Source organism: Sinocyclocheilus grahami, unplaced genomic scaffold (assembly GCF_001515645.1).
Source record: "Sinocyclocheilus grahami isolate Dianchi unplaced genomic scaffold, SAMN03320097.WGS_v1.1 scaffold429.1, whole genome shotgun sequence".
NCBI lineage: Eukaryota > Metazoa > Chordata > Actinopteri > Cypriniformes > Cyprinidae > Sinocyclocheilus > Sinocyclocheilus grahami.
The window spans coordinates 127,968-152,890 of NW_015505608.1; the positions used below are offsets into that span (position 1 = coordinate 127,968).

The window sequence follows — 24,923 nt, forward strand, 5'->3', positions numbered from 1 at the left end:
TTTTTTGGCTGGTAGAAGTTATGAATGGCCGGTAACTTAAAAATTTAGTAGCCAAATTGGCTGGTGAGTAAAAAAAGTTAATTTCAATCCCTGTATACATACATATATATATATATATATATATATATATATATATATATGTGTATATATATATATATATATATACACATGTGTATACATATAGTGGTGTGAAAAAGTGTTGGCCCCCTTCCTGATTTCTTATTTTTTTTGCATGTTTGTCACACTTTAATGTTCAGATCATCAAACAAATTTAAATATTAGTCAATGTCGTTTTTAAATGAAGGTTTTTATTATTAAGGGAAAACAAAATCCAAAACTACATGGCCCTGTGTGAAGAAGTGTTTGCCCCCTTGTTAAAACTGTGGTTTATCACACCTGAGTTCAATTTCTCTAGCCACACCCAGGCCTGATTACTGCCACACCTACAACTGAACATCCATTACTTGCGTCACTAAATTGGCTGCCGGTATGGCTTAAAATAATTTATAGGATTCTTATTTTCGTTTTTATGGCCCTTCACAATTTAGCCCCTGGGTATTTGTCAATACCGTACCGTTGAGATCCGTTAATTCACTACCAGTTTTCAAAGCTGTGTTAAAAGCACATCTTTTAAAGACTAATGAGGAGTTGTTGTGATGCAGGTTTAGTTATTTTAAATTGTGTCCATGTTGTTATGTAATTTGTGTTGTTGTTTGAGACTATGCTTGTTTTTATGTAATTTTATTGTGATATTGTGAAGCACTTTGGGCAACCTGGTGTTGCATTAAACTGTGCTATATAAATAAATAAATAAACAAACAAACACCTGTTCGCAATCAAGAAATCTCTTAAATAGGACCTGCCTGACAAAGTGAAGTAGACCAAAAGATCCTCAAAAGCTAGACATCATGCCGAGATCCAAAGAAATTCAGAAACAAATTATTTATGCATGTATATAATATCTATTGTCAGACTTAATATTTGATATCTTATAATAAAGAAATACATTAAATAAAATTTAGTATAACTTTAATAAGAAGAGAAACCGTATATAATGGGGTCCAAAAAGTCTGCAACAACGAGTGGAAAAACCTTCATATTTTTCTGCATTTTATAATGAAGATACATTTCCTTAATTTATATTTATTCATTAGTATTTTTTATCAGACTTTTTTTTTATCTTATAATAAGTAAATATTATAATTTAACTTTTAAAAACTTTTTTATTTATTAATGAATAATAAATATGTATATAGTTTTATTTTTATGCTATAATATAATGATGTATATAATTACGTTATTTTTGTTTATTATAACTTATTATCTTATAAATATATATAATATTATATTATAACATTTTTGTGTATTTTCTATTTATTAATTCCAAAAATCTGACAACTAGTGAATATATCTTAATTATGGTTAAAAGGGGGAAGCCTATTTAATTAGTTAATTAATTTATATTTATTCATTGTTTATTTACAGACTTAATATTTATTACCTTTTAGTAAATAAATATATTACAACACTGAATTTTTTATTTATTAATATACATATAATATATGGGTTAAAATAGTTTACGACCACTAGTGAAAATGCTTAATTTTTTTCTGCATTACTATAATTGAATTTAATTACTTAATTTATATTTATTAAGTAGCTTTTACATTTATTATAAAAAACTTTGAAACATTTTTATCTGAACAAAGCAGCTCACATGCATAGTGTCACAAATCGTAAATATAATTTGATCATGTTTCTTTCTTTTTGGACCCCACTGGATATAAAAAAAAGTCACATAAACAACATGCCATATGCATATACAGATTTATTAGCTCACAATGTACATAATACTGGTGTTGTGTGTGCAGGGGAAGTTCACTACAGCGAGTGACGTGTGGGCATTCGGCGTGACGCTATGGGAGATGCTGAGTGTGTGTCAGGAGCAGCCGTACAGTCACATGACCGATGAACAGGTCATTGATAACGCAGGGGAGTTTTTCAGAGACCAGGGCAGACAGGTATGCGTGTTTGCTGACACTTATTAACCCTCATAAGAAAAACATGGACACAGTCTCACTCACTCTCTCTCTTGATCAGGTGTACCTGTCTCGCCCGGCTGTGTGCCCACAGGGTTTGTATGAGCTGATGCTTAGCTGCTGGAACAGAGACTGTAAACTACGGCCTTCTTTTGCGTACATTCACTCCTTCCTCACCGAAGACGCCATGAACATGGTTTAGAAAGTGACAGAGAGATGAAAAGCGGAAGAATGTAAGAAAGTGAACTGGTGGTGTGTTTTTCAGCAGACACGGCTAAGCACTCTTATGTAAATTCGTGTCTTTTTTGATGGGTGGGTTGGGGCAAATAAAAGCCGCAGGTTCGGTGCCCCTAAATGACCCACTTCTCACCCCTTATCCTGAAATCCTGAACTCTTCAAGCAACATTTTATCCCCAAATAATTTTAGACTTGCTGTTCCCCCTCTATCAATACTTATCACATCACTATTCCACAGTATTTAGTTTCAGAGACACAAATCTCCCAGAATGCACCACAGAAATTGTTCTTTTTTTTTCTTTTCTTTCTGAAACATTATTCTGCCTCATTTTTTCTCGGTGAACCTAAGAATGAAACCTCTCTGTAAATGTTTCCTGCTGTAAAACTGAAGTCTTTTGTGTTCTGTGAGGTCCAGTAATGACGACTAAGCGCTGACGAGGGTCTAACGGGAATAATGTGGGATTGGTTTTGGGATAAAATGTTGCTTGGCATCTGAACCTTAAATCCTGGTCCTCTAACCTGTATCAAAACTGTCTCTTCATTCCCTAGACACTGAATAGATCTTGAAACATAATCATATAAACTGGCGGAGGGTTTCATAGCTAGATGACAGGCAGCACAAAAGCACACGGCTCTATAAACTGTCCATTTAGGGAAACATTTGACAGATATGCGTATTAAAACATACAATAGCAGAAATACAGAAATAGTGCATATTAAGTGAAAATAGTGAATAACATTTTAATCAGTAAATTCAGTCTAACTTTGCTAGCATTTGTAGTCATGTAGACAATCTGAGGCTGTATCAGGCCGTTTTTCATGTCTTTTCTATGGTGGAGGGTAATTCATCATTAAGAAATGCTCGTTAAACATTCAACACTGAGTGGGACGTTTTCATCTCATTGGTATGAAATCGTTTTTTGACCTCTTGGAGAACCATTTAAAGTGTGGATAAATGTCAATAACACGTCTTTTGGTGTGTATTCAAAATGATGTACATAAATGGCTGAATTATTTACGATATGCCAAAATAGAAAATGGATTTTTGGGACTCCACCCCTGTATGTCTGCACATAAATGGTCCCTTAAGGTCTGTTCACACCATGGACAAAAACTACAATTATACATTTTTACAAAGGAAACAAGGAAACCCACTCCACCGCTATAATGATATCAACAGAGAAACAATATGGTGGGAATCGCTTTCAGAATGCAGAAAGCCAATCAAAATCTGACTTTAAGGGGCTTAAGCATTTAAATTGCAGCCTGTGCTTGTAATAAACAGAGCATTATCGTGTGTTGGTATCGCTTTCATTCTTGGTTTGAGTGGGTCTTTCCTCAGTTATCTCAAGATTTAGTCACTCCATTCTTCATTGACTACAAAGGCCTGTTCACACCGAGAACAATGACCATAACGATAATTATCTAGCATTCACACCAATAGACGATAATGTTTTGTTTATTATAAGCACTTGCTGCAGTTATATTGTCGTCCACTTTAAATACTCAAGCTCTGTACAGCTGGGTGGATTCTGATTGGCTGTCAATGTTTTAGCATCCATCAGCTAGGGAAAAAAATTATTCTGAACATAATTCCAATGATATTGTTCTTTAAGGCCCATTCTCACTAAGGATGATAACGATAAAGCTTTAATGTTTCGAATTCTAACAATAAGAAGTCCACACTACAGCCACAATGATAATGACACAAAGGAACAATATAATTGGAATAACTTTCTCCCCCCCCAGAATACACCTGACTTTAAAGAGCTTGAGCATTTAAAGCAGCAGAATAATTGCATCACATGCTTATGATAAATATGAAGTTATTAGACACCAATATAGTTATTGTTCTTGGAGTGAGCAGGCATTGTGTGAATGTGATTTATTTGTTGACACGAAAAATGATTGCATATGGTTTTTGAAATGACCTGCCAGTATGTGCACTGACTTGAATAAGCTGAATGCACATCCTGAACTTTTTGGCATCAAGATATTCTGTGTAGAATTTAAAGATGCTTTTGAATGGGATGTATGGAATTGGCTACCAATGCATTATTTGAAAAGTCTGAATATGAGCCTGGACTTGCCAGAAATAGGCCTGGAACAATTTAGAGCGAGAAAGAGAGGAAAAAACAAGCAGAGTGGCCACAGACATGTACATTTACACCAATAAGTTTGACAAAGTTATTGCCTACAGAATGAGAAATGAACTGGATGAACAGAAAAATAAGCAAAGCATTTGTCCTGAATTTACTATGTAAACCTGTAGGACATTTGCAGGAAACTCTCTTAAAGCTACTGTACACAATTGCATACTGCAGATAAAGACTTCTTCCTCATTTAAGAGTAAGACCGTGTGTGTAGGTGGGGGTGGAGAGCAACATGTATACTGTAATATACACAGAAGAATGTGATTCCCAAATGGTTATATAACCATGCTTGATATGCACCTTCAATTATGCTTATTGAATGACCTTTAACCTTTTTTGGTACACTGAGGCCCTGAACCTTTATTGTATTTTTTATATATATAGTTTTGGGCATGTTCTGTCCTCAGCTATTCATGTTTCATAAATAATGAAAAATGTAAATACTTCATGGGACATAATTTTCTTCATTAATATTGCTATCTGTTATTAATCGGGTCTGTCTGTCTCTGTTTTAGACGCCCTGCCTGTGTTAGTCAGTGTCATTGCCTGTGTTGTTGTCTATTTTTGTAGGTGTTTTAATAAAGTAACCTTTTCAAATAAAGTGAAATGGGGTGCTTGTTTTCATTTACGCTCAAACACGATTTGTTTGTTTGAAATAGTATGACATGTCACATTCATACTCCAACAGCATTTGTGCAAACACACGCATTCACACAAAGCCATAAATCGAAAAGTTATAAAGTACAGCGCACACTAATAGTTTATTGTTTATAATAAACAGAACATGTATAAATCTCAGCCTGGTCATATAGATCTTCAGTTTACATTACCACTCACATACAGTAACATACAGCAAGGCACAAATTGGGTTAGTTTTTTTCCTTTAAAAACAATAATGAAGCGTTATACCAATAAAAACAAACTAATGGCAAACAACTTGAATATTCTGAACAAAATTAGTCATTAAGGCCAGGAAGGCCTTTGCTGAAACACAATCAGGGCAGGTTGATTCAGTGAGAAGGTAAAAAATAGCTTTGAGGCACTTTAAAAGGCATAAACTGGAGATGCATAGGTTTACCTTTGGTAATGTTGAGTCGATTTTAGTGTGACGTACACAGCAGCATGGTAAAACAAAAAGAATAAGTTGATATGAGAAATGAAACCACCAACAGCCTTCACTGGAGTTTCTGTGGCCACAGAGACATGTTTGCAGCCTCTTCTTTTTTCCTGTTTGTTCATCAACTTCAAAAATCAAAGGGTTACTTTTCTTTACCCACATTCCACCTCCTCTTACTTTTCAACTTGCTGTATAAATCACTCTACTGAGCACACAGACAGTAACAAAACATGTATTATATTCCAAATCATTTTCAATATGTGTCTGCAAACTCTAGTGCCACAGTTTACAGGAAAAAGTCTTCACGGACCATTAAATGATAAAACTTTAAAATGGCAAGAATAAAGCATCACATTTCAGTGTCTGCAGACGTAAAGCATCATGCACGTGGACTACTGCTTCAGTAATGCACTTCAGGTGAATTTACATGCATTTGACTTGAATGCACTTTGTTTTGAAAGAAACTGTACCAGAATCAACAGGTGTGTGGCTCTGACAGACAGAAATACAGAAACTAGAGACCAGCCCTGCTTCCCTGAATATTCACCTTCAACAGAGGCTCTAGAGCAGATAAAGTAGTTCACCTAACTTACAAAATTATCATATAATGTTATACAATAATTCACAAAACATAATATAAAAACTGAATATTACAAATGGTGGATTACAAAAACAAAAAGGACCTCAATGTTCCAGGTTCAGTTCAAACACAGGCATGCACAAAGACAGGAGGAGCTGAGATCCACGATCAGAGCTGATCAGACCCCATTCCTTCTTCATGAACTCCATTAGCCCATGCGGGTTGAAACAGCCTGGCCAAAAAAAAAATTTTTTTTTTACAGTATTTCTAAAGTATTCAAATGTAATCTCAAGGAGCATTCACACAGACAGCCATTTTTAATCAAGAAAGTCAATTTATGAAGATTTTCTCAATTACAATTTTGCAACAATAAATATCACAAGGATTTAAATGTGCTTTTTATTTGGCCATTAAGTTTTAAGATGCCTTTATTATTTTAAACTAGACTAGTATATATATATATATATATATATATATACAGTGGGTACGGAAAGTATTCAGACCCTTAGGGCTGTCAGTCGATTTTAGAAAAAAAATGTATCTAATTAATCGCAAAATAAATTAGACTGTGAAAATACCCACAAAAGATTATTTAAAGCTATTTTTGTGTTAAATGAGAAAGTATCAAGTAAACATTACAAATTATAGTGTTTTCAACATAAAATGTATTACACAAACATTTAGGCTACAAAACGGCTTAACAAACTATGGAACGTAAAACAAGATAATTTGAGAAACATCTTAGTATTTTTGCTCATACAATGAAAGTTGGTAACCAAAACAGCTTTGTTACCAACAGTCTTCAAAATACCTTCTTTTATGTTCCACAAAAGAAAGGAAGTCATTTAGGTTTGAGTAAATGATGACAGAATTTAAATTTTGTTTGGTGAACTATCCCTTTAATGTTATTATTATTATTATTATTATTATTTTCAATTAAATAATACTCTAAATAAGCAAATAAATCTGCCAGCAGGTGGCGGTAAATGTCTTCATTCGATTCGTTCAAACAGCTGATTCATTCAGGAATTCAGTAAATGACTCTCTTTATGAATGGGCTTTTGAATCATTGATTCACACCATTCGTTCAAAACGCGGATTCATTCAAAATTGAACAAAAACACATAATATTCTGTTTAAAATATAACAATATCAACTTCTTATTTACTAAACTGTTGTATAAAATCACATTTAAACACGTGATATTCAGGACAAAATCACTCATGTGATATTGCTCTCGCTGATATAAATATGAGACAAAACCTCATACAGGGGCATTTTTTGCCCCAATATCTTTTAATGCCAATGTTTAGTCATTTTTCATAACTAAGTTAACATAAGTTAACCGTGTTAAACTGACAGCCCTAATATATATATTTTTTTTACTAACACTTTAATTTAGGAAACAAAACTCACTATTAACTAGTTGCTTATTAGCATGCCTATTATTAACATATTGGCTGTTTATTTGTACTTATAAAGCACATATTCTGCATGACCATATTCTACATCCCCAATCCTACCCAAAAACTTAGCAAATGCCTTACACTATTAACAAGCAGCAAAAGTCGTAGTTATTGGTTTATTAATAGCGAGAATTGGACCTTATTTTTCTTAGTTCCATTTTGATGACAGGTGGTAATTGACAGTGACTTGTGAAAGAGACAAATGATGATGCAACAAAAACAAACTGCGGAAACTAGCCATGGAAATGCAGACGTTGCAGCTCATGTGATCTACAGCCTGATACCAGCACTGACGTGAGCGTGGTCACCTGTGAGATGTTGACTCCAGTCAGTTTCTCCACTGCGCTCGGCAGGCGAGTCATGATTTCCAGAACTTCTCCTGTCAGCTTAGCTGCGCCCACTTCTGACCCACCGCTGGACACCATGGTGACCTTCCGGGCTGCACAGAGTGGCTTGCTGATCTCTTCTGCCATCTAGAGGAGTGGAGGCCATTATTGAGTGGTCTTATCATTTAATTTATTTATTGACTTTCAAAAGTTTAGATGCACTAACCAGTGGGAGTTTCTCCAGCAGCATGTCCACCATGGCTCCCTCTTTGTACTCCTTAAAAGCTTCTGCTTTTTTGGTCATCTGCTCGGCTTCAGCCCGACCCTTTGCCTCCATTGCAAAGGCCTCAGCTTCTCCCTTCATCTGAAAGAGAGACAGGAAAAGCTGAATGTTGAGTGGGATCTAATATGAAGAGTAATGCTAATTTTCACTGACAAAAAACAAGTGTGTGGAGAGATTCATGAACTCACTCTGATGGCCTCTGCCTCAGCTTCTGCCTCCATTATCAGCTGAAGCCTGTTAGATGAAAGAACATTAAATGTAGGGATGCACGATACAGTGGGGGGGCATCCCTAATTAAATGGCTTTTCGAGATTATCACACCAAGTTCTATCCTTCAGATTTGCTTCCACTAAAGCACAAATATGTGTTAAAGCAGACAAAATGCCAAAACTTTTGGACCCTTTGGTCCTCAGTTCTCACTTTTCTGCCTCAGCGATCCTCTCAATGCGGTATCTCTCGGCCTCGGCTGGTTTCTGGACTTTGGCCTCCAGTTCCTTTTCCCTGCGGGTGATCTCCTGCTCCTGTAGAGTGATCTGCTGCGTACGCTCCACAACTTGAACCTGCATCTTCTCCTCCTCGATACGCTGCTTCGTCTTGGCCACCTAATGCAGATAAATATCTCAGTAGATGTGATTTAATTGTCGTTTTTGTTGTACTTGATTTCTTGAAGTTCCTAGAAATATTAACCGGCAACCCTCATATTACCAGCTAAAAACCAAGTTGAATATCATTTGCTACCTGAAGCTGATAGGCCATTTCAGACTCTGCCTTCTTGGTGTTGACCTCAACGTCATAGGCGGCTTTCTTCAGCTCAAAGTCTCTCTGGGCTTTAGCCATCTCAATCTCATTCTTATACTGAGCAGAGATCTTCTCCTGCATGGCATGAGCCTCCTACATACACAAACAAGGACATTTACAGTTTTATCATAGCTTTATCCATCACACTAATGTTCACTAACCAACAATGATGACAGAAATATGTCAAATTTTCACCTTGATGACGGCATCCCTCTTGAACTGAGCTTCACCGATACGAGCATCTCTTTGCACCTGAGCAGTACGAGCTTTACCCAGCGAGCTTAGATAATTCTGTAAGGAAGTTCGGGTGAGTGATATACATGTATACATATTATTACGATTATCCACCTTTTTCTTCTCGTACGAGCGGGGCTGGCCATTTTTTTATTCTATGGGTCTAGCTTCCGGTCTCAATCCAGCTATTTTTAGCTGTTCAAAACAGCTTGTTTTGCTGCTTGATATTGAAAATTGGTCTTACCATGTTATTTTAATGTATTATCTTAATTATGAACACACTGGGTTTTTTTTTTGGAAGAAATTAATGCTTTTATTTAGCAAGGACTCATTAAATACATAAAAAGTTACATAAAAGATGCTTATAAATGTTACAAAAGATCTATTACAGATAAATGCTGCGATTTCAAACTGTCTTACTAGACTGGAGCTTCAGTGCTGCTGAAAATTCAGCCTTGCCTTCACAAAAATCTATTTTAAAATAATAATAATAATACTTCATAATACTAAAGTTGTATTATTCTGTTGTCAAACGAGTGCATTCCTGGTGACCATAATAGCCTTCTTTCAAAAAAAAAATAAAAAACTCACAATGAACACAAGCATTTGCATAGTAGTGTATTTTAGGGTGTGTGGTGCATGACTAAAGTCACCTGATCATCATGCACATCTTTGAGCGTGTAGCTGACCACACCGATCCCCATGTTGACCAGGTCAGAGGAAGCCACCTTAAAGACCTGCTCGGAGAACTTTTTACGGTCCTGATAGATCTCCTACAAAGAGAAAGAAAGAGAGACTGTACAATCAATAACAAATAATCAGCTAACAGCAGCAGAACAGTTAGTTGCACATCACATGTTTCAGACAGCAAAGGTTGCTTGTTTATTTCAGCACTAAAACCCTCCAGTCCTCTTTGAAATCTTCTTATAAAAGCTTGTTTTCTTCCATCTCTTTGTGTGTGATACAGAATACAAACAGCAAAACTTTTAGCATGTGGCAGTACCTCCACAGTCAGGTGGGCGATAATGGCTCTCTGATGTCCCTCAAGGGTCTCTAGGGCAATCTGAGCAATCTCACCCTCGGACTTCCCCATGAACATCTGACAGGCTGCGGCCAGCATTTCTTTATTCTGACCCTGGATCTTCACCTGCAGAACACATGAGCAGCAGTGCTTACAGACTGTACTAGGTTATGTTCTACAGATGAGTGTAAAATGTGTCTCTCTCTAACCTGGGCAATGCCTGTTACTGAGATTGGTACTCCATGTCTGGTGTAGACCTTGTCACTCTTCACATTCAGAGTCAGAGTACTGAGAGATATCCTGGGAGCAAAGAAAAACGAGAGGGAAAGTAGTCATAAAGCTTTTTTTTTTTTTTTTTTTTACAAACAAACCGTTTTTAAATCCAAGGCAGATATATACGCCATTCATATGAAATTGCAAAAAAAATTGATTACCCAAACAGGTCTCACGAATATGAAAGCCTGTTTCCACCATGGATTTAAAAAAAGAGACAAAAAGACAAAAAAAAAGGGAAAAAAACAAAAATCTTGACTTTTTAGTTTTTAGTTAAATTTAGTTTTTTTCCTGCTAATTCTTACTTTTTGCTGTGAATTCTCAGTTTACATCTCGCAATTCATTTTTTTTCTGCCACAAAATAAAAAATAAAGACATTTGCAACTGAATGAGTTTATATCTCATAATTCTGACTTTTCGTCTCAGAATTGAGTGAACATCTGTTTTGTGACTTTTTTCTCAGAATTACAAAAAAAGTCTGAATTATGAGATGTAAACTTCGTATCGCAATTACCCTTAATACAAGCTTCCATAACCAAACATATCTATTGTCTCCCATTATGTGGGCAAATAGATAGCCCCGCCCCCAAACTTAAGCCACACCCACATATAGTTCTGCACATTGATGGCTGAGCTTGACCTCACAGATGTGACTGCTGATGTGCAGTAATCAAATCATCAACAGACTTTGTGGAGCTAAGGCAAATTCATCCGCAGTAATCTACAAACTACTGCAGTGAAGAAAGTATTCTTTGAGGACTGAGTGATTCATTAATATACGTGGAGAGGAATGTAAACACAAGTGGAGTCTCTATAGCACTCTTGTTCTTATTCCCATCATTCATGAGGCCCGAGACTCCCATTTTTTTCTGGAATTACATTAGTGACTCGCACCGCAACATCTGGTTAAAAAGAATGGTTTCTATGCACGTGTGTTCTTGCACTAACGCATTCTAAGAATCCATCTTCTATTGTAATTCTATACATACCGCTGGATTCGCTGAATGCAGGGAAAAACAAACACTCTTCCACCAGCAATCAATAGAGGAGGAGAGCGGCCACATCCTAAAAGAGACAACATAAAGAGATTTTGTTTGCTGGTATAAAGTGTCAAGACTTGATTGAAAACCTACTTAGTGGCAATTCACTAGCTAGGGGTGGTGGGAGGTATATCCAAAATGAAAAATCTTATAGTATCAGTAATTTAATAACACCGTAACGGTGTATATGTAACAATAATACAGACACACTTATATTAAAATTCTGACATACAGACAAATTGATCATTATTTTTATGTTATGGAAATGATAAATGGTCAATAATACAGTTCAATACTATTTTGTCTAAATAAATTATTAGATTAAATAAAGTGTTATTAAAAATTATGTGATCATCATCTAAAGGTAAAAATAGGGGGAAAGCATGATTAAATAACCAATATCTACCAATAGAAATATATAGATGCACAATATACTTAATAAATATTTATATAACATAACAATATTTATATAACATTACTGGTCATGAAACTATATTTTTTGTTTTAGATAAAATATATTTTATTTATTTTATATTTATTTTAAAAAAAAAAGGTTTGGAGTCAGTAAGATTTTTTTTAAAGAAATGAATACATTTAGTCAGCAATAATACAAAAAGAATGATGTCAAATATATGCTATTCTTTTGCAATTCCTATTCATCAAATAATCCTGAAAAAAAATAACTATCAGTTTCCACAAAAATAGTAAGCAGCACATCAGCATTTTAGGATCATGTGACAGAAGACTGACGTGATGACTGCTGAAAATTCAGCTGTGCCATCACAGGAATAAATTCAGTTTTTACAACATATAAAAGTAGAAAACCGTTATTTTAAATTGTAAAAATATTTCGCAATATGACTTACTGTATTTTTGATCAAATAAATGCAATAAGAAACTTTTTACTTTTACTACTTTTACAACATTTACAATTTTTAAAAAATTACAATTTCCTATTAATAAAACTGGCAACCACTGTACAAATGATTCACTTTTACTATCAGGACACACTTCTAGCTTAACAGCAGAGAAAAACGTATGTCATCATAGCATTACATTGCTGGAAATCCACACAAATCCACCCACACACATTTCATAAATTACGGCACAAAATGTTTCTCCATTTAAACAGCAAGGTCAATCCCGTGCAGGATTTCCAACATTAGTAAAGACCCTCGTTAGCACACTTCCTGCCATCGCATGTCGACTGTTTACAGAGAGAACGAGGGCCACAGAGACATAATGGAGCTGGTGACTTATTTTCTGCCTCTCTGTACAGTGTGGTTTGACTGCATTAACCTTGTTGTAGTAAATGTGAGCCTGCTGGGGTTTTTCCCTGAGCATTAAAGTAATCTTAATGTGTAACCACTGCCATTTATCTACACACAAAATCACAACCATTACAGTGAACTTGGTGTCTGTTTTGACCTGTGAATGAAAGTCACATGAGCAGCTGAAACCAGTTCTGCATTGGACATCGTTTAAGAAAAGAATGTAGTTTGCACAATAGCATTGATCTTTATGATCATTACAGAACTTCACGGTTTCTTGTAAAAGTCTCATGGGTGTCAATCATTAGTTACAAGCTATCCAGTTCAATCAACAGCTGCTATAATTTTAAGTTCTCTCTTATCACATGTAACCTCGAAGGTGGATTTTAATTATGTGGATTTATATACATAACTGACATAACTCTGTAATAAAGAGCAACAGATGCAGCATACCTGAGACCACCATCGCCTCATTGGGACCACAGGTGTGAAACATCCTGAATTAGATCTGAAGAAAGAAAGCAGCAGTATTTAAAAGGCATCAGTCACTAGATCAACCCATGCTGGGAATATTTTAAATATGACATCTGAGTAAACACAGACAGCAATAGTTAATCTCTCAAGAGTTCAGTGAAATGTGTTGACTTCTAATTTATGTCTCTCATTTGAGTATGTTCTTTAAATCAACTACAGCTTTTTTCACTTTCAAATCAGGGACCTGTTGACCAATCAAAAACTAATAAAAAAAAGCAGTTTACAGTAGAAGGGATGCAATACATTAGTTTATATCACAAATGTAAATCTTAAAAAAATGTAGAATATTACACAATACGCATTAAGATTTTTTTTTAAAAAGTTACAAATCTTCATATAAAACTATTCCCATATAATCGACACAATTATAAAGCTCTGGATCTAAATATTAAAAACCAAATATTTAAAGGGTAAGCTACTGTAAAAGCTAAACGATTAAAACCAACATAATGAACAATAACCCTCGACGATAAATAAACGTATCTCTCGCAATAAAACAGGTCTGAAAACACAAGCAATAACAAACCGTGCGAATATAATGTAGATGTATGTAGAACTCATAGTACGTGTTTAGAGGCACTAACGTTGATGTATTTTGGAACAGAACAGGAAATGCTTGGCTGCTACTTAGCAGCGGCTATGCTGTATTTAAAGCGACTAAAGTTTACTTTGGTGTTGAGAATCACAAGTTCAGAAACTTCGTGGTATTTAGATAAGCTCATATGTTCTTACCGATTGCTGATGTTTCATTAAACACGAAGTAAATGTTGCTCGGATTGTCTCACTGGTGTCAATGGCAAAAGCTCGTCGTTATCACGCAAACTCGGCCACGCCCACTCACAACACTCAGGTGATGTCTCAAAACTACTGAGCTCCCTACAGTCACTACACTTTTGGGCGTTCGCATCGCGGTGCGCAAAATGTAGCCTAGGTAGGTAGTTCACTGGGTTTTACGAAGGTCATACAGAGTAGTATGTAGAATGCTCTCTGCTGGAAACTGAGGAACAAGACACTTGCATTAGTTTGCTCTTAGAGATCTAAACAAATAGCCTACGCCCATTTCATCCTTTCAAAATCATGCTTTGGTAAATCATAAGTGTGACAGAAAGTCATAATTATCGTAATTATGGGATTCTAAATCATAATTATGTAAATATTATTACATACTATAATATAAAGTCATACTTATCTAAAAAGTCGATTTTTATATGTCATAACTATGACTTTACATTTAATAATTTGGACTTTTTATGTCATAATTTGGACTTTTCATTTCATAGCTATTTTTTTAAGTATTTTAATTGTTTGAGTTATAATTCTGACTTTTTAAGTCATATTTTTTGACTTAGTATCTCATCATTTAGACTTGTCTGATTGATCATAATGATCGATCAAAGGGATTTTTCTTATTATGTGGCAGAATATATGCAGCTTTGCAAACAAATGGGTAGAAAATGAATCTCTCGTCACATATTTATTTATTATTTATGGCATAAAACGAGAAAATTATTATTATTTTGCAAATGAGAAGTCCAGAGTGGGCTACTAAACATGTTTACCATATAACAGGTCATTTTTCTGTGCATTTCTTTATTCCTTTCATGATTCCTTTAGACTGTTCTTATATATTTAAGTTACTTAAGGAAGTGTGCACTCTCTCTGATACTCTTTTCACTGTCTCTGGTTATTTTATCTGCTCCAAATTGCTTTGTCAGTGCAGCAAGCTTTAGACAATTCCCTTCTTTTATGCTCTGTAGTCAATGTATATTTATCATTGTCCCCATTTTGTTTCCATAAAGAAAATAGTGGGTAAACTTTATTAATTAAAATTAAACAAAAAGTTAAACAATAATGCATAACATATTTATACACCGTAACAATGACTCTGACTATCATATGCATATTATTTTCAAAGAAGAGCAATTGTTCAAGGGCCTATTTTGTCTAGATCAGGGGTCGGCCTGTTTGGCATCGGGCAAAAAAAATAATTTGCCACTAGATGGCGGGCCAGAACACAGTCAAAGGATCATTTAAGAAATGAATTGATGAAAATCAATGCCTGTGACAGACTGTTACTTTTGTAACTAGTAGTGCTGTTACTCTGTGTTAAATCCTGTAGTAGGACAAAATTTTAAAAAATTAAAATAATAAAAGAGGACTTTAATTAGCCCATTAATGGCTTGAGTCATGCTCTTAACGAACTGTTTTATTTCCTCTTTCCATATTGTGAATAATAAATGTGTATCATTTTAATTTGCTTGTTACACAATGGAGAATAACTTATTGTAATAATTATTTGACATAGCCTACTTTTACACTCAGAATTTTTCCTAGTTCGGTAAAGTTAGCAAGATATTCACAGGTTCGACTTTTCCGGATCAATAAATCGCGAGCAAAACATGTTTACTACACAATTGTCGCCTCTTTTCTTTCGTAGTGATGCAGAAAAGGAGCTACAAGCGAGTTTTCCTCAAACCAAGCTTTCCTCCGCTCTGTCCCAAAATACATTGATCTCAGTGCGCTGGCGTCTGAGAGACAAGTCCAAAGGGACCGTCTGCAAAGTGCGAAACACGAAAAATGTTACTTGTAAAATACTCAATAACTTCACAGTAACACGCTGCAGTGTCACCAAATTCAGCTCACACATCACTGCTCTCCGGCTGGTTATACTAACCAAGCTTTCCTCCGCTCTGTCCCAAAATACATTGATCTCAGTGCGCTGGCGTCTGAGAGACAAGTCCAAAGGGACCGTCTGCAAAGTGCGAAACACGAAAAATGTTACTTGTAAAATACTCAATAACTTCACAGTAACACGCTGCAGTGTCACCAAATTCAGCTCACACATCACTGCTCTCCGGCTGGTTATACTGCAACATTTAATTTTGAAAATATTTGCTTTTACACATTTTGTAATGATTTTTTATTATGACAAATAGTTAATAACTTCACTGTAACACACTGTACTTTCTCCAAATTCAGTTCACACATCACTGCTCTCTTTCTGGTTATTCTACAGCAGTTATTTTGAAAATAATTGCTTTTACATATTTTTTTATGATTATTTAAAATGAAAAATAGCCATTACCGTCACTGTTATTGGACAAAATAGTCAATAACTTCACTTTAACACACTGTACTTTCTCCAAATTCAGTTCAGACATCACTGCTCTCCTGCTGGTTATACTACAACACTTATTTTGACAAGAATTGCTCTTGAAAGATTTTTATGATTTTTTAAAAATATTTAATAAATTCACGGTTATTGGACAAAATAGTCAATAACTTCACTGTAACACACTGTACTTTCTCCAGATTCAGTTCACACATCAATGCTTTCCTGCTGGTTTTACAGAATGGCGGGGCATAGAGGAGAAACAATAATGTACAGTATGTGGAAAATAATGTTTTTTTTTTATTTTTTACTTTAAACCACATAAACACATTTCATTACACCAAATACACAAAATAATGTTCTTATTAGCAGCATCATATGACCCCTTTAAACTAGCTGGTGAGAGAAAATCGCAGGCTATACTATCAAAGAGTCTAAAGAGGAAAGTTAACAGCGAAAATAGGGCATACAAAGAAGAATGGAAAGACAACTATACGTTCATCCCACCTAGTTTTCTGAATGCAAATGTATGTGTCTTATCTGTCTGCGAATTAAAGTGACATCCATAATATCACCCAACATCCAAAAAATCGTGACTGATGGAAGATGCCAGCTTTCACATTAAGTGAGTAGCCTACTAAGCCTGTGTAACAGCCAAAACTTCATCTAACTTTAACTCTATTCATGTAGCCTATTCTTGTTTACTCTGTCGTTTCAGGAGTAAGTTATAAGCATGCACCCCCAGCTGTTCTGCATCCATGATCAAGAAATGTTTGCTGATTGTCTTGTCAATCTTTTTGATGAAAAGGCAGCTGAATTTGCTTTGTTATTGTTGACGTGTTGGTGCTGAGGCCCCGCGTTACAAGCAAATGTTTCAATGGTTCACTGTTAGTTTTGTTCATACCACACATTTCATGACGGCTATTTTAGAGGTGTGTCTAGCGAGCCACAGATTCTTTTGAATGTCTTTCAGAACTTTTCAAACTAAAAGCTATCAATTCATCTCAAAATAAAACATTGCTGCAAAAACGGCCTCGTACGTTTATTTTGAAGGCAAAATCACTAAAGACGAAGTGATTGCGAGTAACTGTTGTTGCTGTCCTGACAGATCTATTTCAGAATCAGCCGCTATCAAAATAATCTGGCTGCGGGCGCGGGCCAGTTTTGGCCACTACCAAAATACATTGATCTCAGTGCGCTGGCGTCTGAGAGACAAGTCCAAAGGGACCGTCTGCAAAGTGCGAAACACGAAAAATGTTACTTGTAAAATACTCAATAACTTCACAGTAACACGCTGCAGTGTCACCAAATTCAGCTCACACATCACTGCTCTCCGGCTGGTTATACTACAACATTTAATTTTGAAAATATTTGCATTTACACATTTTGTAATGATTTTTTATTATGACAAATAGTTAATAACTTCACTGTAACACACTGTACTTTCTCCAAATTCAGTTCACACATCACTGCTCTCTTTCTGGTTATTCTACAGCAGTTATTTTGAAAATAATTGCTTTTACATATTTTTTTATGATTATTTAAAATGAAAAATAGCCATTACCGTCACTGTTATTGGACAAAATAGTCAATAACTTCACTTTAACACACTGTACTTTCTCCAAATTCAGTTCAGACATCACTGCTCTCCTGCTGGTTATACTACAACACTTATTTTGACAAGAATTGCTCTTGAAAGATTTTTATGATTTTTTAAAAATATTTAATAAATTCACGGTTATTGGACAAAATAGTCAATAACTTCACTGTAACACACTGTACTTTCTCCAGATTCAGTTCACACATCAATGCTTTCCTGCTGGTTTTACAGAATGGCGGGGCATAGAGGAGAAACAATAATGTACAGTATGTGGAAAATAATGTTTTTTTTTTTTTTTTTACTTTAAACCACATAAACACATTTCATTACACCAAATACACAAAATAATGTTCTTATTAGCAGCATCATATGACCCCTTTAAACTAGCTGGTGAGAGAAAATCGCAGGCTATACTATCAAAGAGTCTAAAGAGGAAAGTTAACAGCGAAAATAGGGCATACAAAGAAGAATGGAAAGACAACTATACGTTCATCCCACCTAGTTTTCTGAATGCAAATGTATGTGTCTTATCTGTCTGCGAATTAAAGTGACATCCATAATATCACCCAACATCCAAAAAATCGTGACTGATGGAAGATGCCAGCTTTCACATTAAGTGAGTAGCCTACTAAGCCTGTGTAACAGCCAAAACTTCATCTAACTTTAACTCTATTCATGTAGCCTATTCTTGTTTACTCTGTCGTTTCAGGAGTAAGTTATAAGCATGCACCCCCAGCTGTTCTGCATCCATGATCAAGAAATGTTTGCTGATTGTCTTGTCAATCTTTTTGATGAAAAGGCAGCTGAATTTGCTTTGTTATTGTTGACGTGTTGGTGCTGAGGCCCCGCGTTACAAGCAAATGTTTCAATGGTTCACTGTTAGTTTTGTTCATACCACACATTTCATGACGGCTATTTTAGAGGTGTGTCTAGCGAGCCACAGATTCTTTTGAATGTCTTTCAGAACTTTTCAAACTAAAAGCTATCAATTCATCTCAAAATAAAACATTGCTGCAAAAACGGCCTCGTACGTTTATTTTGAAGGCAAAATCACTAAAGACGAAGTGATTGCGAGTAACTGTTGTTGCTGTCCTGACAGATCTATTTCAGAATCAGCCGCTATCAAAATAATCTGGCTGCGGGCGCGGGCCAGTTTTGGCCACTACTGCCCTATATACTTCCGGGCTGCGCTCCAATTCCCGCCACTAAAATGTGTCTTGCACCAATCAGGTTTCTCAACATCTAGCAGTGCCCCGCCCACTACTATTCCAGCCTCGTTCTGGAGACAGTCCAAGAATATAAAGCCTTTGTCCAGCTTTTCCAAATAATTGCAGAACCACACCGTTACTTTCCCGATTTATTTGAGAACTTCTCACACAATATCTAACAATGAGGGAGATTGTTCATATTCAGGCCGGTCAGTGCGGAAACCAAATCGGTGCCAAGGTAAGAATAGTTTTTCAGAGTATAAAGTCATTTTATAAAGTCATCAAAGAGTCATATTTAGCGTCTACGACTAAATAACAGTACCGTTACAAGAGTCTCAGAATGCAACACTGAATCATGTAAAGAATGCCAGTGTTATTCTAGTTCAAAGTCTTTACCTAATCTAAAATAGCACTATTTGATCTTCTTATTGTTTCTCAGCATATTAGATACATTAAAGCATATTTTGCAGAACATGCCTATTTTATTTTGCTTTGCAACCAGAGTTATTAATAATGCATTAGACTATGGCAACACGTTGAGGAGTTTTATAGACAAGCATCTTTTTTTCCATTGCACTGCTTTTTCTTTTTTTCCCCCATCTGACCCCCCTTTTATGCAAGCCCCAAAAATATGCGGATCTCACTCCTCATTCATTCCCACTATTTCTTGAACACGGTCTGTATAGCTATTTCTCTATAAAAATGATGCTCAAGTTCCGCAGACGCCAACTATAAATCTCTTTGTCTGTAAATCAGAGCTGTGGGTGAAGGGATTCGCTGGGGAAAGGGGGGTCTGTCCTCTTTCTTTCTCTCATTCTTTACAATGCACCGGGTGTGGCGGATCCGATGTGAACAGCAGAGCTCAGCCTCTCAGTAATTACCATGACTACCCGTTATCAGTGTCACGAGCGCTTTAAACAGCTGTCAGGACCAGTGCGCGAGCCATGACACGTGGCACTAATATTACAACCGCATACCTTAACATCATTTTCACGCGAAATGATTTGAGCGAGTATTGTCTGAGTTTAAACTAAACCCGTATTTTTTATCGATGTGCGGATATCGACCGCTGTGGTTCAGTGGTCCAACGGTGGATGATGGGAAGGGTGGGGCGCTGGAGAATGACAATGAACATTTTTCATAGTAGAAGTAGACTAATAATGTGAAATTATGAAGTTAAATCACGTTATTTTAGTGTAGTTTGCCCTAAAATTAGCTCTCTTTTTACTATAATTGTTCTAACAAAAGTATTATGAATTTTAAATATCCAATTAATCCATTAAATTAGATATTCTATCACAAAAACACAGAGGTTAAAACAAGGACATATGCACACCCACGGCCTCATTAAAGATACACATTTTTTAAAGATTGCCCATGAGATGTTGCACGTCCTCTGTGGCGTGAGAAATCAGGTTAAATCGTCTTCATCCTTTATAAGACTTCGACATGCCTTTTAAATGATGAGATTGCGGGCATCTGTTGAACTCATCTGAGGTCAGGGTGGGGACGAGGAGGCATTCACAAATGGACTTAATGGCTCTAACAGCTGCAGCCCATTCCCGCTATGGTACAGATATAAATGAAATATGAATAATTAATGAGATAATTACATATTTATGAAACATTTGATTTTGTAAAGTAAATAATTGACAAAATTGAGTGTATTCAAGAAAGATGAGATAATCGTATTACTTTAAAAAAGATCAAATAGGTGAAGCCGAATGATTTCATATGCGTCCGCATGGAATATTATGATGATATGATGACACAGCAGAAATGTAGGCTGCCTGGAGTAACAGGTTTTGATAGGCGAGAGTGTCAGAACAGGGTCACAGTAGGGCTTTGTCAGTCAGCGCCTTCCAGTTTATTGGCCCTCATTCCTTCAAAACAATTATTTTCAATATATCCCAAGAACAATCTTTTCTTTCTCCATTCGCTCGCAGCCTTAAGTCCATCTCGACCCCTCTCTCCCTCCGCTTCTCTCTCAGATTAAGGTCACTTGGACAGTAACAAAGAATTAATGATTTAAACATCCATGAAGCCTCTTTCTCAGCTAAAACTCATTGAACGGATTCCAGTCATTGCAGATTACAGATTTACGGGACGATTTTATGTAGCCTTGCATAAATTAATTGCTGAAATGAATACCGAGTTACATTTAATTGCAAGTGGGGAGATGCTTTAAATTGCTGTGTGGTGTTTGCAGTTCTGGGAGGTGATCAGTGATGAACATGGGATCGACCCAACAGGAACCTACCATGGAGATAGTGACCTGCAGTTGGACAGAATCAGTGTCTACTACAACGAAGCTACAGGTACTTTACTGAGACACACATTTGGGGCAAGATGGGGAAGATGCCCCCTTTAACAGTGTGCATTTACATTGCTACCCCCCTCCCCCATAACATCTCTTCTCTGATGATGTGTATACTGGCGTGAGGGTGGGACCAAAATCCCTCCTCTCCAGCAACCTGTCACTCACATGAAACAAACGCTGCACTTAGCAAACAACAACGATCCATACAACAATCCAACCAATTCCCGATGAAGAAAATCAAGTCAAACCCTACTTTTAGTTTTTTTGTGACAAGCTGTTAAACTTGGAAACACATCATAATAGAGAAGAAAGATGGTCAACATTTCTGTTTAATGCTGACTTTTAGGGCAATAGATTTGTTTCTTTGGTTTCTAAAGCACAAAACTGAAAATCATAAAAAGGGACAGAGAGCCCTTGAGAAACTTTGTAATTGGCTAATCTTGCAGAAAATATTGGCATATATTTTGTTGTTTTTATTAAGTATGTTTAAATTTTGCCATCTTTCCATGAATTATATTAGTGATCGTTAAGAAAATACATCTTTTATGTTTATTCAGAGGGGGTGTACTCATTTATGCTGTGCACTGTACATTGAAATACATTATTTTATAGATTTCATTTCTTATGTTTACTGAGCTGGTCAGCTTTTCCCCTTGTTTCTGTCTCTCTCTCGTGGAGGAGGTAAATATGTGCCTAGAGCTATTCTAGTTGATCTGGAGCCTGGCACCATGGACTCCGTGCGTTCAGGACACTTTGGTTTCTAAAGCACAAAACTGAAAATCATAAAAAGGGACAGAGAGCCCTTGAGAAACTTTGTAATTGGCTAATCTTGCAGAAAATATTGACATATATTTTGTTGTTTTTATTAAGTATGTTTAAATTTTGCCATCTTTCCATGAATTATATTAGTGATCGTTAAGAAAATACATCTTTTATGTTTATTCAGAGGGGGTGTACTCATTTATGCTGTGCACTGTACATTGAAATACATTATTTTATAGATTTCATTTCTTATGTTTACTGAGCTGGTCAGCTTTTCCCCTTGTTTCTGTCTCTCTCTCGTGGAGGAGGTAAATATGTGCCTAGAGCTATTCTAGTTGATCTGGAGCCTGGCACCATGGACTCCGTGCGTTCAGGACCCTTCGGACAGATCTTCAGACCAGACAACTTTGTATTTGGTGAGTGACTGCCAAAAGAGAATATGTTAAAAATGTGCAAAATATGTTCAAAATACGCAAAGGATGTGAAATGCCTCACCTTCACGGTATAATGTGTGTCACATTACAGGACAGAGCGGTGCTGGTAACAACTGGGCCAAGGGCCACTACACAGAGGGGGCGGAGCTTGTTGATTCTGTCCTGGATGTGGTCCGTAAGGAGTCTGAGAGCTGTGACTGCCTGCAGGGCTTCCAGCTGACTCACTCCCTGGGCGGTGGTACCGGGTCTGGCATGGGTACCCTGCTGATCAGCAAAATCCGTGAAGAGTACCCAGACCGCATCATGAACACCTTCAGCGTGGTGCCTTCCCCAAAAGTCTCTGACACCGTAGTGGAGCCTTACAACGCCACACTGTCCGTCCATCAGCTGGTGGAGAACACAGACGAAACCTACTGCATAGACAACGAAGCCTTATACGATATCTGCTTCCGCACCCTCAAACTCACCACTCCCACATACGGCGACCTCAACCATCTGGTCTCCGCCACCATGAGCGGCGTCACCACTTGCCTGCGCTTCCCCGGCCAGCTGAATGCTGACCTGCGCAAATTAGCCGTCAACATGGTGCCCTTCCCCCGTCTGCACTTCTTCATGCCCGGCTTCGCCCCTCTGACCAGCCGAGGCAGCCAGCAGTACCGCGCCCTCACCGTGCCTGAGCTCACACAGCAAGTGTTCGACTCCAAGAACATGATGGCGGCCTGCGATCCAAGACATGGACGCTACCTGACCGTCGCCGCCGTGTTCCGTGGCCGCATGTCCATGAAGGAAGTCGACGAGCAGATGCTGAACGTCCAGAACAAGAACAGCAGCTACTTCGTGGAATGGATCCCCAACAACGTCAAAACTGCCGTCTGCGACATTCCGCCTAGGGGTCTCAAAATGGCCGTCACCTTCATCGGCAACAGCACGGCCATCCAAGAGCTGTTCAAGCGCATCTCCGAGCAGTTCACAGCCATGTTTAGGCGTAAGGCTTTCCTTCACTGGTACACTGGAGAGGGCATGGACGAGATGGAGTTCACCGAGGCAGAGAGCAACATGAATGATCTGGTGTCCGAGTACCAGCAGTACCAAGACGCCACCGCCGAGGAAGAGGGCGAGTTTGAGGAAGAGGGCGAGGAGGATGCTTAAGAAGTAAACAAAAGGTGTTTGGGGAGTTAGTAGTGTGTTCAAGTTTGAGTACATGTAGCAAAACGCATACAGAACAACTTTTAGTGTCTCAATCAAATCAAGTAGAAATTAGCACTAGACAAACGGGGCCAAAAATAACCAGAGGAAGGCAGAAAGAATGTTCTTAAACACGGAATGGGTGGATAACAGTGTTTACGATTATAAATCACTCTCTTTTTTGTGTATTTCTTTACCATTCTGATGGTCAGCTCCTCTCTGTATAGAACAGGGAAGAATAAAGTGGCAAACATCCAGTTATAAATGGATAGATGATGGTGGGGTCAGGAGGACAGTAACATCTTATTTTTCTTTCATTGTAACATTTTTCTTCTTGTTGTCTGCAAAGAACTCAAGTCAAAATGATTATTATAGTGTTTTAAAGTTTTCTTTTGTTATTTTTGCACTAGAACAAGGCAACTCTGTGAGATAATGGCACTTCAATGTGACCTCAGCTGGTCTGATTGCAGTATTTAGAGAAATGTTTGGAAAAGAATGTTGTGTGAAAGATGAAGGAAACGAAACGGACTGAAAGAAAGATAAGGTTCAGAATAACAGGGTTATTTACTGAATCTTAACCTCGCTTGGACGCCAGCTAACGTCTACAGGAGGATGACTATGACTAATGACATGGACGATACAGGAAAGTATTTTAGATTATGCAGATGGAAAGATGAGAGTTTTAGCATGTTGAATGGATTGTTGGTGCAAATTTTTAATTCATGGACTGTTATGTCTCGTATCTGAGCCCATACTTTGAATTGTACTGCATATTCTTTATTACATATTTTAAATGTTTTGATGTTCCTTGATTGTCCCTGTGTGGAAAAAAACTGAGCCTCTGGAGAAAACCAAAATAAAAATGAAACAATTTCGTTACAAATCAAGGTTTGCTTTGGATTTTGGTGTGTTTTTGCTGCATTACACCAT

General features: G+C 36.9%; 3 protein-coding genes across 6 annotated transcripts in view; 2 read left to right on the forward strand and 1 right to left on the reverse strand.

Moving 5' to 3' along the window:
* Positions 1-5,030, forward strand: part of LOC107551675 (epithelial discoidin domain-containing receptor 1-like) — a 45,216-nt gene extending 40,186 nt beyond the window's left edge. For all 4 annotated transcript variants that reach the window (XM_016233370.1, XM_016233372.1, XM_016233371.1 and 1 more), the window contains 2 exons: positions 1,872-2,021; positions 2,101-5,030. In XM_016233370.1, coding sequence (XP_016088856.1) covers positions 1,872-2,021; positions 2,101-2,241 — 291 coding nt within the window. In that variant the 3' untranslated portion in view covers positions 2,242-5,030. The remainder of the gene's footprint in view (positions 1-1,871; positions 2,022-2,100) is intronic.
* Positions 5,031-5,166: 136 nt separating this feature from the next.
* LOC107551677 (flotillin-1-like) lies at positions 5,167-14,223 on the reverse strand. The gene is made up of 13 exons (XM_016233374.1): positions 14,105-14,223; positions 13,292-13,346; positions 11,517-11,592; positions 10,464-10,554; positions 10,237-10,380; positions 9,887-10,006; positions 9,195-9,290; positions 8,940-9,092; positions 8,622-8,803; positions 8,390-8,435; positions 8,145-8,282; positions 7,901-8,065; positions 5,167-6,358 (listed from the first exon to the last, which is right to left on the reverse strand). Exons 2-13 carry the CDS (start codon positions 13,332-13,334, stop codon positions 6,335-6,337), a joined length of 1,278 nt encoding a protein of 425 aa, XP_016088860.1. The 5' UTR covers positions 13,335-13,346; positions 14,105-14,223; the 3' UTR covers positions 5,167-6,334.
* Positions 14,224-19,429: 5,206 nt separating this feature from the next.
* Positions 19,430-24,834, forward strand: LOC107551681 (tubulin beta chain-like). Its single transcript, XM_016233383.1, has 5 exons — positions 19,430-19,530; positions 21,502-21,610; positions 22,172-22,174; positions 22,680-22,790; positions 22,900-24,834. Exons 1-5 carry the CDS (start codon positions 19,474-19,476, stop codon positions 23,955-23,957), a joined length of 1,338 nt encoding a protein of 445 aa, XP_016088869.1. The 5' UTR covers positions 19,430-19,473; the 3' UTR covers positions 23,958-24,834.
* The last annotated feature ends 89 nt before the right edge of the window (positions 24,835-24,923 follow it).

Bases quoted from the DNA above. Each gene is read 5' to 3' on its own strand.
- LOC107551677 (XM_016233374.1), bottom strand. From the start codon at position 13,334: ATGTTTCACACCTGTGGTCCCAATGAGGCGATGGTGGTCTCAG. The intron at 10,007-10,236 runs GTACTGCCACAT...TTCTCTTTGTAG, and splicing joins TCGCCCACCTGACTGTGGAG to GAGATCTATCAGGACCGTAA. The intron at 8,066-8,144 runs GTTAGTGCATCT...CCACTCCTCTAG, and splicing joins TGCTGGAGAAACTCCCACTG to ATGGCAGAAGAGATCAGCAA.
- LOC107551681 (XM_016233383.1), top strand. From the start codon at position 19,474: ATGAGGGAGATTGTTCATATTCAGGCCGGTCAGTGCGGAAACCAAATC. The intron at 19,531-21,501 runs GTAAGAATAGTT...TGGTGTTTGCAG, and splicing joins GAAACCAAATCGGTGCCAAG to TTCTGGGAGGTGATCAGTGA. The intron at 22,791-22,899 runs GTGAGTGACTGC...GTCACATTACAG, and splicing joins ACCAGACAACTTTGTATTTG to GACAGAGCGGTGCTGGTAAC.